We start from the raw sequence: 16746 nt of genomic DNA, 5'->3' as shown, positions 1-16746 counted from the left end.
TAGCGACTTTCACAGATGCGTCCCTGATGGGGTGGGCGGGCACCTGCCTGGGGAGAGTGATAGGTGGTGTGTGGCCTTAAGGGAAAAACTGACACATCAACCTCCTCAAACTTCAAGCGGTGCTGTTGGTTCTCCAATACTTCCTGACTCTGGTTCAAGGGAGACACTGGCAGGGCGGAGCCCTTTCTGCTGACCTTAATGACTTTAATCTTAGGATATTACAGTGTTAAAATAAGTATTTATGAATAAACTATCTTACGAAGGAGGTCCCCACACCGGGTCTAAAATTGGAGTCTCCCAGATCATAGACAGAACACAGAGACAGCACAGCGTGTAATGTGTAGAGAAGAACTTAAGAGGTGAAATGTCAATATGATACATATTGTTGAAATGTTAATATGCTCCGTATTACAGATGTTGAAATGTACATATTCAATTTATCTGTGGTTTGCAGAAACATACAATGCCAATGTTTTATTCTGGCGACCAGGCTGAAATTTGTCACCTCATATAGACATCACCAGTCTCACAGTGTCTATTTCAGACGTTGTGGGAGCTCAGCAGAAGTCTATCGGACTACCCTGCACGTTAAAAAATTACGCTAAAGGGGTACCCAGTGCGCTAAAAAGTGACACCACGGGATCCCGACCAAGCGTCCATATGTGACAAGTTGGGAGTGAGAGCGGGCTGTTTATGCACGTATTTGTCTTTATGCTTGTATGTATACATACACCTGTCTTTGTGAAGCACTTTGATGCAGAACCTGTTTGCTTTTAAAGTGCTATATAAATAAAATAAACTTGAAACTTGAAACTTGAAACAAAGATTATGATATTATAACCCTAGTTCTATGAGCACAGCTCCTTCACCCTCTGCTGACGCGGTTCTGGATAGCGAAGGCAACGATATATAGTGTGAGACACACGTAATCGGTAGGCGCTTCCTGATTGGCCAGCTTCGTACATGCAAATTTCAGTGGACGATTTTGTGCGTGATTGGAGGAGAGTATTACCCATAGGGTCCAGTAGAGGGCTCCACCTGTGCTTATAGAGCTAGGGTTACAACATCGTAACCTTCGTTACTACCTTGTGAAACACATTACTGTCATTTTCCAATTTAAAATCTCTTGACACTGCATATATTTTAGTCATATTTTAACCTTTTAAATGTATGCCTTACTGCTAGAGAAATGTGGAAAAAGTCAATTTATGACTCAAAGGCTATATGACAGCTGGGGTACATGGAGCTCTGTAGTGATTTTTTTTCAATCTATTTTGAGACAGACCACTCCCTCACCAGTATTCCCTATAGACTGGTGACTCACACTGCCATAAGCTGCAATGCCAGACTGTCTGTCAATTTGTTTCTTACTAAGCAATAACATTTTGTCATGTTAGGTGTTTTTGCATGTTACCGGTTCACTATGTAAACTGTATATACTTTACATTGCTGCTGCCAATTTTCCAGGGCAATGTGTTTTTGAATTGAGTTTTTTCAATCTTTCAGGCCACTTTAGGTTTGCATTCATGTCAGTTTGGTATGAAAATCAACTGGTAGGTGCTATTCTCAGATTGTTACAGTCAGTTTGTTCACTCCCACTCGCCAAACTTAAAAGGTTAAAGCTTTGTATCACAGTTAGCATGCGGTGACAGTAACTTGTTGGCTGGTTCACAGAGTGAGGGGTGAAAATCTGTCAGAGCTTCAAAAAAAACTTAAAAGAAATTGGACCTGATATTGATGTTACATTTGAACCAATTTAGGGTGTCAAAGCGAATACAGTACTTATTTTTGAAGTACGGTCAACACACACAGTCCGTGTGTGTTGATTCAGCACAGATGAGCTCCAGGGAAAACAGTGATACTATATTTCCACCCATGAACTAGTTCAAAAAGCATTAATATACTGTAGAGGTTCCTGTTTAAAAAAAATGTTGTTAGATTTAAACGAGATGAGACAGTTTAGATGTACAGCTATTTTTTCTAACTATTGAGCAAACTGTTCAGTGTCTAAAGGTGCTAAAATCATAAATGCAAATAGTATGTCTATGAAAACTTTTTTTTTTCTTTGTTGTCTTCACACTTAAAGTGATTCACTCTCAGTGCCATCAAGTGCAGACTGTCAGATTACACATTGAGAGGTATGTTGCTTTGTGGTCCATAGTGAACACTGAGCACCGCCTCCATTATCTGTGAATGTTGGAAGCAATAAAATAGTAAAATGAGTCAAGGGAGCTGCCAATAATGCATAAATAGAAATGTTTACTTGATAGAAGATGTGTGCTTGTATGTCATGGTGATGCTTCAGCTTTACCCATCTGCAGACATTTGTGGCTGAAAAACATTGCAGATTGCAAGTCAAAGTGAGAACTGCCTCCCATTTGAAATAGACAAAACAAACCAACGAACAACAACAAAAAACAGCAGTGCCCTACAAAGCTCAGCCACTTTGACTTCTGTCACTGCTTGTGACTGGAAAGTAGAACTGTGTGCTATGTTTTTTCTTCTTCTTTTTCATCCTCTTCTTTTTTCTTCTTTTTTGCTTTTGCAGCAATGTAGCAAGCCAGTCCCAGACACAAAACCCAGAAACAAAACAGAGAGCTGTCTTTGAAATTTGAGTGAACTTTGTGACGGTTGACCATTTTGACCTGCAGTTTGCAGTGCCTTTCATCTGCAAGTTTCTGCACATACAGTAGGCGAAGATTCTCTTTCTCTTACCGCTGCCTGATCCTGTCATCCCTTGCCATCTTTGTAGTTGACCCAAAAATAACCCTCAGTGAGTTTCTGTCGTCTGGAGTTCATCTAATCGCTCAAACTTCTCACTCTTTCCCTGGTAAAAATATAATATATGAAGTTTGATTTTAAACACACTGCAGATAATCATTTATAAACAGTATTCATTCTAATTTAATATTTTATATTTGTTAGATTCTGTGGTAATATTTTTTAACTGTGTTTCTCATTGAGTTTCTAAATTTGACATGTCATCTTTAAATCCATGATATGCAGACCAGTGCAAGTCCATCAAAATGAAAAGAAATTGCACAGCTCTTCTCATGCTTTAGTCACCAATCCATCAAGTTTTTTGGCTATCTTGTCATGTCTTATCTTGCCTGATATATAATATTTTTAGTGGAACAATAAGTCTTCTTAAAAGTAAACTCTGATTGAGATGGAAAAAAAACACTCCTCCAACCACACTGAATTATTATGATCATGTGTTTTTCAGCATATCCTCTTTTGCCAATTTGGTAGTGTACAACCCCCTCTACAGCACTGACATGAGGTTACTAAGTTGGCAGGGAAGGAAAAGATATGCAGCCTTTTTGGTGTATGGTTTAAAGCACTAAGGCATTGCTCTTGGTGTTTAGCTGGGATATCAAGGGGTATCTAATACATTCAATGCTCCACCTATTTAATACACTGTAGTATGAATTCTACCATCTTAAAAACATAGTAAGAATGAGACAATTGTTGTCCAGGCAGGATTTAGAGAAACCAGTCCATGCTTTCATTTCCAGCAGGTTAGATTACTGCAATGATCTAAAAAAAAAAAAAAAAAAACTTTCAGGCAACTTCAGCTCATCCAGAATGCTGCTGCTAGAGTCTGAACAAAGACCAAGAAAACTAAACACATCACACCATTTGTCATGTCTCTGTACTACTTCCAGTGTGTCAGAGAACAGAGTGTAAAGTATTGCTGGTCGTCCATAAATCTTACAATGGCTTAGGACCAAAATACAAGAAATGATTGCAGCTAAAAGGAGATCCAATGACATCATTGTAAAAACAGCATTTCAAAGAATTTAGCGACAACAGTTGTGTGATAGTCCATTGGGATTTGGAACAGGGGCTTTTTCAGTTTACAACAGTGTGAAACCACACACAGACACGTATGAACACACATTCTAAAAGGTCTCTGCAGGTCCTTGCAGATTTGAGAAATTTCCAGTGATTACTAATATCATTTGTCATATTCACCTGTTATTCTTGGCCAGATCATTTCAAGATCAACATGACATTCCATGATGCAGTATGTTCTCTAGCTATTATTCACCTGCCTGAGCCTGTTGCCAGTTGTCTGCGTTTGACCTGCTTCCTGCCCTCCTTCTCAGCCCCCATTTATCTGCCTGTATACTTGATTGACTATTTAAATTGCTTTTTACTCTGTTAACTGAACTGTGACACTGTTAAAACCTGCTAAAAGCAGGTGAAAGCACACAATGAGTGTATCTTAGCACACATCGGATGTGTTTTAGCCTGTATTTGTGAATTCTGAATGATGGTACGTTTGTGAATCCTGGCAGAGAGCTCTCGTAGCTGCCCCTTTTGCCACAAGGACATCACCAACAATAAATACCTCTCAGCTGAATATTACAGTCAGGCATTAATCCATATGGACCGTAATAGATATAACATACTGTATTTATTAGGGAACTAGGTGGAATAAACTTATCCTGGTTTGTAAATCTGCTGCTCATAGCATGCTAGTGTGTGTAAGCTTTGTTTTCTCCATCTGGCTGCAGGGCAGATTAGCACATACTGTGATTGTTCATCAAAACAGACACAGTATGAACTGGAGGTCATTCACTGGGAAAAATAAATCTAAAACCATGATGGAAGTTGGATGTTCAAATTATTTTGCTAAGTAATTTCTATGACAAAAACAGTCTTGATTGTGAAGATTGTGAGTATGAGTATTGCCAGTTAAAATTAGTCATCCCTGATGCTAACCACTGTGGCCCTGATTTTATCTTCTCCTAATGTACTGTATGTAATCCATTTAGAGATGGGAGAGTTCTTTGTTGATTTTATTAAACTTAAGATTGGATGTCAGTGTCCGGGTATTGGGATTTTATGCTAGTAAAGGTGTGTGTGTGTGTGTGTGTGTGTGTGTGTGTGTGTGAGTGTGTGTGGGTGGATGAAACTGTGCACTAGTCTATTGTTATGTGTGTAACAGACCTCTCATGTTTTTCAGTATATACTGTATAAAACATGCTTGTCATGTAAATCAGGAAATCAAAGGAATGGAAGTCTATCTGTCTCCAACAATTATAGGAAAAAAGAAGAAATTATGGGTTTGAATAAGATTTATTGAAGGATAATGTTATTAATGATATGCTGGTGGAATGGTGTTGGTGTATTTTAGCCTGTATTCGGAATGATGGTACCCTCGTGAATCCTGGCGGAGAGCTCTCTTAGGTGCCCCTTTTGCCAACAATGAATACCTCTCAGCTGAATACTATAGTCATGTTCCTCCATCCCTATGGACCTTAATAGATATGACTTACTGTAATTATTAGGTAACAAGGTGCTGTGGAATAAACTTATCCTCAAGCTAGTTTATAAATCTGCTGCTCATAGCATGCTGTTGCGTGTAAAGCTTTGTTTTCTCCATCTGGCTGCAGGGCAGATTAGCGCATACTGTGATTGTTCATCAAAACAAACACAGTATGAACTGGAGGTCATTCACTTGGAGAAATAAATCTAAAACTGTGATGGAAGTTGGATGTTCAAATTATTTTGGGAATAATTTGCATGCCAAAAAACATTTTATTGTGTAGATTGAGAGTAAGCATCTTGCCAGTTAAAATAAGCCATCCCCGATGCTAACCAGTGTGGCCCTGACTTTATCTTCTCCTAATGTACTGTATGTAATCAATTTAGAGTTGTGGGAATTCTTTGTTGATTCTATTAAATTTAAGATTGGATGTCAGTGTCAGGCTAATGGGATTTTATAGTGTGCGTGTGTGTGTGTATGTGTGTGTGTGTGTGTCCGCGCGCATACATGTGTGTGTGGGTGAAACAGCACACTAGTCTGTTCCGTGTGTAACAGACATCTCATGTTTTTCAGTATATACTGTTTGAAATGTGCTAGTCATCTTATTCAGGAAATCGACCGAATGTAAGTCTATCTGTGTCCAACAAATAAAAGAACAAAGAGGAAAATTATGGGTTCGAATAAGATTTATTGAATGATAATGTTATTACTGATATGTTGGTGGAATCATATAATATACACATGATAAAGTTATTTTAGCAGAAAAGAAATAGAAGGAGAACATAGATGGCACTTTGAAAAATGTCAGTCTTGTACAACTCAAAATGTATGTGACTTGTATCTTGCCCAAGTAAGAAACAAGTGGCATGAAGACAAAGTGGCATAAAGACATCTTTTGACCTTTTGCATGAGATACAGTGCCCATTATTATAAAGTGCTGAGGAGATGTGAAGGAGGGCATGTTAGGTTACTTATGAAATAGGGTTTGGGACTCAAAGGTCCTCTGAGGCAACTTAATACCTGTTACAGATTGAGCAAATCTCTGCTGCCAAGCATTAAACCCAAAATAAGGACATAGAACCACATTTGGCACATTTAAGAATACATTTGACATATTTTTAAAGCACTGCATGGCCTGGCTCCTCGCATAGCTGCTACTATTGAGCTTTTAAACCCTTACTCACCTTCACATACAGCACAGTGTAGCCTGAGATCCTTATGGTCACATGGTTGTACAGAATCCAAGTTTACTGTAAGAGGTGACCTTTGCTGTCAGGCAGTGATCCGTCTGAAGAGATCTGTCCACTGTATTGTAAGTTACTGCAAGTGACTTTTTTGCTGTTCCATGTGATACTGAACCAGTAACTATTGAATATGTTTGTTAATGATATTCATACAGTATTTTAGAGGAAAATGCACATATAGAGTAGTATAGATATTGCACATTCTTTTCACATACACAAATATTGATTTATTTTGGTACATAAACAAAAAGCAATACAAGAATACCATATAACATATGACATACATGAAATTATGATGACGATGAAATTATCTAACAGTACATTAAGAGATCAAAGCAAAACAGCACATATGTTTAGTGAATGAATTGTGACTGTTTAGGCTGAAGTCACAACTGTGAAAGCAATAAATCATTGTATAAACGAGCTGGATAGATGGATGGTCCAATAAATTGATTGATAGAGTAGATAGAAGGTACAGGAGATCAGGTCAGGTAGACAGATATTTAAAACCAATGAACTTTGTTCTTACAACTCAGTGTTGAGCTATGAGGGATTCCTCCAGCTTACAATGCCCTCTTGTGGATTTAACCATACCATATGAAAGGAAAGAATCTCAGTGCATAACTCCACAGGACAGGACTCTCTTTGCTAAGAGGAAAAGCTTTTTTTTTTTTTACGATGTATAACATTTATCATGGAAACACACACAAAACATTTGTAAAATTTTGAATTATTCCTACCTGTAGTCTGATGGTGGTTTAGAGTCCACATTTTACCCCTGCATACCTTTGAGATGTGATGCAAATTGATCTTATCTTTGTTATAAAGAAAGGAATAAATACATAAAAAAATTCAAAATGAAAATCTTGAGAACACCTAAACCCTATCAAACCTTTATATGATATGTGGAGAAACTTTCAACAGGTGTGACAGTCTCAGGTCAAATACTTATAGAATTGCTAAGTAGCTCTCTGTTATTTGACATTTCTATAGTTTATGTTTAACTCAAATTTGTTTTCACTTACACATTTTGCCACCTTTGTTTCATGTTAACATGTGACGTTGTTGGCTGTATATCTGTAATACTACCAAAACCAGTTGCAGATATAGACAATCATTTCAAAAACAGAAGTGAAGTTGACATAAATAACTTCTGGATAAAAGGTGGGGAAAAAATGAGACAAGACAGTTGATATATTGATTCTGAAGTATTTTATATTTCTGCTCTTCTTTGAATACCAGTACATTCACATACCCTTCTAAATGACAGATTTAATATTTTTATCCTGTTTTCACAGGTATTATCATTGTGTTGGTTTTGATGCATGAATACATACTGGAATAATGTTGAGTAGCAGTGGAGGAAAGTGAAATAATAAAGAGTCAACACGTATAGTATTTTAAGAGCATATTTAACAGAAAATCGTATTAATAAGATAAAATGGTAAAAGGAAAGGGAAAATATTAAAAAAACAGATATCAGTATTAGTTTTCGGTCCATCATCATCATCATCATCATCATCATCATCATCATCATCACAATGTCAACATTACCTGTAAAAAGACTTATAAACCAAAATAAAACCTGAATTTGATTAATAAAATATCACATGTAGAATAGTACAATAGTACAGAGCAGTCCTTATATCAGCACTGTCAAGTGAGGAAGGCCTCTTTCAGACTGTCAAGGGCCTCCTCCTGAGTGATCCTCTTCCACTCCTCAGGAATCTTTGCTGGCTCCTGCTCATATTCCTTTGCAAATCTTTCATTGAACCGCGCCAACACATACCTGCAAATTAAAGAGAATTTAGCTCATTTTATACAGGAACATTTGAGTGCAAAAATATATATACTGGTATGTAGCATAAATTAAGTGAGAGAAACTTAGATGATGATATTTCAATCCAAACAAAACACACAGTACCTCCAGTAAGCATTGGGTGTCTGGTTGCTTGGGTCCTCAGGGGAGATGCTCCAGTCTGGGTCGAGGGCATGGAGGTCCCTGCATGCCACAGACATATGCTGTGTGTCCATGTTCTCGGGCAGATTGGCCTGGGTCATGCTTTCAGGGCAGCTGATACAGAACAGAGAGGAGGATTCACAAGGAAACATACCCTTGGGCCGGTGGAGCAAGACCCTGTGAACCTCATGCTCAATCTCTTCCACCTCACAGGGGGCTTTGCAAAAAGGACATTGCTTGCCACATCCTCTTACTCTGTTGAAAATGGAGTCTTGAGGTTGAATGGGAAGGCACTGAAGAAGTTGGTTAATATTCACATTTTGGGAGAACTCCTGGGCTAGGTCCAACCGCATTGCAGCCAGTAACTCCATTAAACATGTGATGAAGCGATCCCATTCTGTGGTGATACTGAAGAGTGGTCCATTCAGAGAGGCCCTGGTGACATCTATGTCTCCATCTCTCTCCAGAGTGAGGCACACTCTCTCCAGCAGGGGCTTTGTATCAGTTAGCACACCATTGGTGCCTTCTGCCGTTTGGCTCACTGCTGCTGCAAATTTTCCTACAATTTCTCCAAGTCTGTGTTGTCTCCATTTATCCAAATTGGTTGATTCAGACAGGTGAGCCACCACTGTCTCCTGGATCTTCCTCAGTCTGAAGCTGTCATAGGAAAACAAGTACTCGATGAAGCTTTCAAACCTGTCTTCCCTTATCAGCTCTTCCAGCAAGCTTTTGTGGAATGCCTGTTGGGACAGATACTGTGGGGATTTACCTTGTATCTCCTCCACGATACGCTTCCCAAGTGGTCGATAGATGTAATCTAACACTGTGGGTTTGATGACCATGGTAGTGAATGTCTGGGCCAACCTCTGACACTGGTCTCTCTTCCTCAACTGGTAAATAAACTCTGCCAAGTACTTACCCTTGGTTGTATTGATACATGTCAAAAGATCTCTGTCCTTGGCGTAGCGGTCATGTTGTTTTTGGAAGTCTCGGCATGCAGCGCTACAGAGATAAACTTTCAGATCCACTTCAAAAGCTGATCTGATTTCCATAGATTTTTCCTTCAAAGCTTTCTCAACATTTTCTAGCATTTCTGTAATGAAGCTGTCAGAGAAATCTGCTGGTGAACTTGATTTATCTGCTACAAACTGATTGTATTCGTCTATGATATTGCATGCTAGTTGTTGAGCTTCTATCCTCTGTAATCTGTTGTTGTCTTCAAACATGTGCTTTAATCTGCTGCGGTATCCAAAGTGCTCATCATAAACCTGAAAGTTAGTGGGCTGATTTTGGCCAGTGACTTCAAGCTTCTTTATGTGTTTCTGGAGACCACGACTGATGAGATTCTCTCTCAGAATATCTGTCACCCTTGCAGTAATGTCATCTGTTTCAGAAGGCCTGAAGTCAAAGTTGGACAGTGTGTTACTCCAGATATCCTCAAATTCCTCTTCCAGTTCTGTATCTTGAAGGAGATGTTTGGTTGACTTGCTGTTCTCTAGTAGTGCATGTAGCTTCGACTCCTGCACCTTTTCCAGTGAGGTTTCAAATTTTTTCAGCTGTGTGGAAGAACAGTGGCTCTCGTTGACTGTCTCCAACCTTTGTACTATCTCTTCAGTTACTCGCTCCTGGAGATCATCCATATTGCTCATTAGGATTGGCTTGAATGTTTCGATGTACATTTTGAGATGGTCATCTTTCATCAAATTGGCCTCTACTTTTGACCTGAGTTTATCCATCTCTGTTTTGACCTCTTCTCTGGCTTCATCCTTCAACTCACTCAGAAGATCATTTTCTATCGTAATGTCTAAAGCTTTTGCCTTTGTGTCGATTATTCTCTTTGTTGGCCCCATGAGCCAACTTTCCATGTGTTCCAGGAATTTATCCTCCCACTGGGAAAGCTCTGTGCACAATACGGAGAATGCTAAAGCTATGTCAGTATTTTGCAGACCAACGGAGAATGATTTTGCTTTCACCGCATCCCAAACAGCAAACAGACGGCCTGCAAATTCAGGCAGACCTGAGGCTTCAGACTTCGCTGCACACTTCTTCAATGCCCCAAACAGGTTTTGCTTAAGCTTCAACACAGCCTTATTATACTGTGCATCAACTGGTTCAGTTAGGGATGCATTGTACCAAGGCCCTTTGACAGAGGTGATACAGCTTGTGGTCTTTGCATAATGGTTATCAGCATTGCTAATTCCTCTGTCGCCAGTCTCAGTCTGAAGCATGTCAGATACACGCCTTAACTGTGAGGCTTGTAATATGCTGTTTATTCCTTCATCCTGGACCAAGACATGGCAAGTGGGCATGGAGCCACATTCTTTGATGCGCAGTAGAGCATTGACTATGACAGTGAAGTTAGTCTCAAACTCAGAACCCGCATGTGAAGAGATGTTTTGCATTAAAACATCACTAAGTCCTGCTGCTACAGTGGCCATCTCATTGTCACAGGTCTGGGTATTTATTCTGTTGTCTAGAGGCATTGAGCAGAGACCTTCTACATCAATTAACATCAAAAAATCGCACTCCATGTCCTTTCTGAGGTTATCAGGTAGGCAGAGAGTGACCATGTACACCCCTCTGGTGGATCTTCTCCCTCCCTCAGGAAATTTCACCCCAAATAATGCAGAAAGAACCTCAGCATTTCTTGCATGATGCCCTCCAAGGCTTGTTAGTATGCGGGTCCTGAACTGTTCTTGAGGAAGGCGGCGTTTGAGCTCCGCAAAGACACAGCCCAACCAGCGGATGGGGATGTTAGAGGCATCTCCATCCATTAGTTCAAGTGGAATCCCATAGAGAATCAGGTCTGCAGCTAAACTGGGGAGACGCAGAACATTGTGGCTCCCACTACCAGGGCTGATGTGTGTGAGCTCAAAAATGAGCCCCATCTCACGCAAAAAATGCTCGAGCCCCAGCGTGAACGGATGAAGTTCAAAAGGCTCTGAACATGAGGGTACCTGATCTTCAAAAGAAGCGTCTATGCTCATATGTTGCTCGGCAGAAGAAGCCACATGTGACATATCTAGTGTTAGCTCTGGTCCATCCAGCTGTTTCCCTTCAGGGCTCAAGGTTCCATTTTCTCTAGACTCTAAACGAAGGTTTTGGTCCTCAGAGATTGGATCTGAAATTTGTTCTCCGTTGTTTTCAAGAATCTCTTCACCCTGAATCTCTTTCTCTTCAGATAACTGCTGTTCTATGACTGCATCTTGTGTGGACTCAAGATGTTCTTTTAGTTGTGACTCTGGTTCTATGGTCTCTTCTGTAGACATCTGCAAAATGTGCCTTGACTCTTGCCCTATCTCAGACTGTTGCTCAGAAACTTCCAGTTCAGTGTTTACAGGTTGGTCTTCAATGTCTTCCTCTTCAAATGATGTATCTGTGCAGAAACTATCACTGTACTCTGAGTTGTCATTAACTCCATTTTCAAGCTCATCTGACTGTTCAGGCATGCCATTATTCCCTTTGGTCTGCTGATTTGTGACTAGATCTTGTGGACTGTTTTGTTTTTCCATTTGCAACATCCAAAGCCTTAGTTTCATCCAGCTAAGGAAATAAGTCCTCTCCACTATATCTGTTGTGAAAAGGGCATCTGTGAAAATCTTCATTGTTGGGGTCATTTTGTAGCTGCTCAACTCGACCAAGATGTCTTTCTTTTCTTTTTGCAGTTGAGAGTCGATTTCTTTTCCTTCTTTTTTCTGTTTACACTCCTCTTTCTCTATTTCTGCCAGTTTGCTCCATGAAGCCCCCTGCAAAGGCAGCTGTTTCTGCCTAAACAGAGCAGATCCCTCATCTAAACCTTTCAACATTTCCTCCACTGTGGCCATTGCCTTTTTACAGACCACCTCTTCATCCACATTAAGCTCTAGCTCCACTGCTAATTTTGCTGCTGCTTCAAGTGTAACATGTTTCAGTTTGTCTGGTAACAAATATTTTAGGGTGTCACACAGCCTATCAGCGAGTTCCTCTTCATTCAGATCTCTTCCTGGCAGGACTGATCCTTCTGGAAGCCCCATGTCCTCTTCAAGGCTCTGATCAACAAACCCCACAACTCTGTTCTCATTTTTCTCCATGTCAGAGACATCAATCACTATGACCTTGCTTGCCATATCTTTACAGTAAGCAAGAAGTTGTTTTTCTTTCTCCCTCAGATTTCCACAGAAAATAACCACAGCTGAAGATGCCTGACATAGAAGACTAAGGCATTTCTCATGCACACTGGCATCTCCACGTAGGTTACAGATGGCCACAGGGACAGGGAATATATCTCTGTCAGTTTCTCCAGTGGGGAGACACCAACCAATCTCTATCAGGCCATTGGAGAGTCTCCGGGGAAGTTGTCCTCCATCCATCCCTCTGTGGAGAAATGTTTCACTATGAGATCTGAGTCCACTTATAACATTGTTTAGAACCTGTGACTTGGAGACACCACAGTGACCAAGCTTCACACAGGAAACCACAGGCATGCATGTGCTTGCCAAAACCCCCTTTTGGACCTTCCTGTTTGTACACGGAAAGTGAGACGTCCATTGGCTCACAGCACCTCTCAAAGGCCAAAGGAGGAAGCGGCTAGGTTTTTCTGGATCTATGTTTGGAAGTACCAGGGGCACAGCAAACTGGCACTGCAGCATGCGCACTGTCATCTCCTGCTGAAGGAAGGTGTTGGAAGACATAAAGACAGCCGTAACTAGGTCAAGGGGGTTGATGGCACACTGGCTCTCTCCTCCAAAACCATTGATCATCTCCTCAGCTGATTTGTTGGCACTGTCCAGAGCCTCAGATGGAAGTTGGCAGCAAGGACTCCGAGCATCTGGGCTAAGCAGCCAAAGGCGTTGGAGGAAAGTGTTGGGTAGATCCTTGGGTTCAAGAGGAGCTTGGTTCTCCAGAGTCCAGGTGCTGATGTCCAACATAGATGCTGGGTCCAGCGGTGTGGTCCAGAACTCCTCCAGACCCAGTTTAAGTAGAACCTCTGACTGGGCATTGTCTTTAAGGGGTTCTGGTTTGAAAAAACAAAAATGCCATCATTTAGGCTGTGAAGTAGCAACATTTTTAACCTTACATAATAATACAGTTTTGTCCTATTAAGCATAAATCTACATTTTGTATGATCATAAATAATTTCTTCAATTTGACTCAAAGTGATGAAGTGATCCAAGTTGTTTTTGTTTTTGTTGATAATGAGAAAAAAATTAAACTTGACTTGCAAAGCACATTATGTGCATTGTATCTCTGTGAAAATAAAACTTAGATTGAGTTCTCATCAACTTTTAAATTGAACTCCATGTAGTTTTCAGCTGTTGCCCAGACTAGTAAGTAACAAGTGGCTTTGTCTTTGAAAAAAGCAGTATCATATAATAATATTATTACTTTTGCTTATGTTATATATAAGCTGTTGTATATAACAGAGAACGTTACTTCACAGTAAGTGCTGTTATTAATCTTTTATATAACAGAAAAGGCACATTATCCTCTTTGCTAACAGGCCATTGCATTTGAGCTCAGAGCTCAGCTACACCTGTAAGACTACTAAAACTAGACAGACCAGCATGTAGTGGCAGTAACATAAGAATTTACACTTGCTGCCACTAACCCAATTATTATCAATGACTAAACAAATTCAGTAATGTTGTCATTTTATCCAAGCATATCCCTCCTGGCTTGTTGGATCTAATTTGTTTCCAATGCCAGAGCATCCACAAGGACCTCTGTAGTGGTCAGCCATTTAGTTTCTGCCTTGCTTATCGGGGGGGGGGGACAATAAAAACAACAACAACAACAACAACAACAACAACAACAAAACTTGACATATTCCCACATTATTTGGTGTCATGGTAGTGATGCACATATTTTGTTTTGTTTGCCAAACTATTCACTTTTTAATAAAATGTAAACTTATACCTGGATCAGCTGAAGTTTAGGGGAAACATTTTTAGGGCTATAGAGCTTGTGTTGGTTTTGTTTGCTGCTGCAGCTCTAAGAGTGTCACTGTTTTGTCTGAGCACTACCCACCTCATAATCAAAACTACAGGGCAAAAATAGATGCATTAATTGTCACAGGTAGTTATTCTTCTCTATGCAAGGTCAGATTCACCACACCATTTTTAGCTTGTATAAGATTTCCAAATGGTATACTACTGCCACAAGTGTAAGAATGAATGTACTTTTTGCCATGTGTTCCTGTGTGAATGTTTTTATTTGTTTTGCAGAAATCATTAGTCATTAATACAGTGCATCCTTTGGATCAAGTGCGATATATTAAATGTAATATAATGTTGATAAAGCACAAGAACTAATCTTTGTGTAGAGCTTTAAGACATTTCTTCCCTCACTCACTTTCAAAATATCAATATAATATTGACAGCATATTCACACTAAATGAAACATGTTTCAATGATGCCATAAACCCTGAAAAATAAAACAAAAAAGAAACATACTTTTCTTTTTGCTGCTCAGCCTCTTTGAAAGCTTGACTGACATGTTGAATCCCGCTGAGTGTCTCTTCTTTGTTTTAAATTACTTTATCTTCTCTGGTAAGCCACATCACTAATAGAGTGGAGAGTTGACTGGAAACCTGTTATTAAAATCCATAACACAAACATTACTGACATACAAAAGGCAGCATAGCACAATCAAATGTCTACAGCATATTCAGCTGAGTTGAAACACTTTTCAAACTGTTAACATGTCATATGTAAATAATCTGCAATTTTCTTTGACCTAATGCCACATGTATCTGCAAATGTAAAAAACCTATGTTGTCCTACTTACAATAGATGAGAATATGTTGTAGCCTGCTGTCTCAGGGAACTGCTCATTGTGGAAAGTACAGAGAAGGCCAGTTCATCCTGGCTTTTATTTTACTGAAATGCTTCACTGAAGCAAGACTCTCCTCTCTGTTTCATTTTGCTTTTCACTACAATTAAACCTGATCCATGCTGAACATTATATGCTGATGTAATGACCTCTCCTCAGATCAGTAGACTAGTTTTAATACTTCACAGCTTAGAGTGCACACTCTTTAGATTTTGCTTAGTTTGGCTACTTTCCAGTTGTCACCTCATTGTTTAAAAGCTGGAATATCAATATTATTAAGTTACAAATGACTTTGGTCACAGCAAGAAGGAATTCATGTTTGAGAATGATAGTCCTAACAGTATAGCTGGCCACAAAATATCTAAGTTTCCTGTTTGGATAGCATTTAGTGTGAATTACACCTGGTAATATGAAAGATGATATGGATTTGAATATTAATGTAATTTTGATCTGTATATCTTTGGCTTTTGTCATATATGAACTAATGGTGGATTAATTTAATAGTAATTAAATAATGGATACTTAATTTATTCTTTATGTATTTAGCTGAATCAATTACATATTTTGTAAGTTAATCAGGTAGGACTCATAAAGAAAGTGTTCAGTATTCACCTTCACATATATTGGGAAACTAATTACTATTCACTGTGTAATCAACATGGTATCTAGCAGTCTTTTTTTAAGTAGTCTTTCACTATTTATCATACTATCTTGTTTCTGAGTAATTCAGAAACTTGAAACTGCAGTTCAAATTAGTTGCTAATTTACTCCTTCTTTGTAACATTTTTTTGTTATTGCGCATCATATTGTAAAGTATTATTCACATAAATCACATGTTAAATAAATATTTAAAGATAAAAAAAGATGACATTTGATCAATTCAAGAGCTGCAATCTGTGTACACTGTAAAAAAAGTTATTTCAAAGAAATTTACTGTATTATTTTACAGTTTTTTTTTGTTTTTTTTTCTACATTAAGTGAGTAAGTAAATTATTTTTATTAAAAATATTCACCATAAAACAAAGGCTGTAATCTGTAAATTAAAATAATGGAATATTATAGTTTTTTTAACAGGATTATTCAATTACTTAATGGTCTTGAATGTTAAATTACATCGAATCCTATGTAAAAAATACAAAAAAATACACATCTTATTACTGAATGTAAAATTAAGGCAACTTTCTGTTTTTTTACAGCAAACTTTAAATTTAATGTAAAAAAAAATGTGAAAAAATAAATAGTAAAACAGTTAGCGTCAAATAACAGTAAAAAATCCTTTCGTTATTCTACAGAGAATTTTTTTTTTAAATACAGATATTTACTGTAGACATTATCTGCATTTTTACAGTCCAACTATTGTAAAATAAAAATAAAAATTTATTATAAAATATTGCTAGAATGTTAAAAAAATGTATAAATCTGCACAAAAAAAGAAAAACATTGGAGAAATACCT

General features: G+C 38.6%; 1 protein-coding gene across 1 annotated transcript; it reads right to left on the bottom strand.

Annotated features, from left to right (window-relative positions):
* Positions 1 to 8178: 8178 nt before the first annotated feature.
* On the bottom strand, positions 8179 to 14956 carry si:dkey-202l22.6 (interferon-induced very large GTPase 1). Its single transcript, XM_042414494.1, has 3 exons — positions 14914 to 14956; positions 8447 to 13475; positions 8179 to 8311 (listed from the first exon to the last, which is right to left on the bottom strand). The coding sequence occupies exons 1-3, from the start codon at positions 14954 to 14956 to the stop codon at positions 8179 to 8181; spliced, it is 5205 nt and encodes a 1734-aa protein (XP_042270428.1).
* Positions 14957 to 16746: the final 1790 nt, after the last annotated feature.

Source organism: Thunnus maccoyii, chromosome 6 (assembly GCF_910596095.1).
Source record: "Thunnus maccoyii chromosome 6, fThuMac1.1, whole genome shotgun sequence".
Classification (NCBI taxonomy): domain Eukaryota; kingdom Metazoa; phylum Chordata; class Actinopteri; order Scombriformes; family Scombridae; genus Thunnus; species Thunnus maccoyii.
The sequence above is the reverse complement of the archived record's forward strand: the minus strand, read 5'-3'. Positions and strand labels throughout refer to the sequence as shown.

Coding starts and splice junctions, on each gene's coding strand:
- si:dkey-202l22.6 (XM_042414494.1), bottom strand. CDS start 14,956: ATGTCAGTCAAGCTTTCAAAGAGGCTGAGCAGCAAAAAGAAAA. Junction 13,476..14,913: donor GCTGAGCAGCAAAAAGAAAA/GTATGTTTCTTT, acceptor TTTTCAAACCAG/AACCCCTTAAAGACAATGCC. Junction 8,312..8,446: donor ACACCCAATGCTTACTGGAG/GTACTGTGTGTT, acceptor TTTAATTTGCAG/GTATGTGTTGGCGCGGTTCA.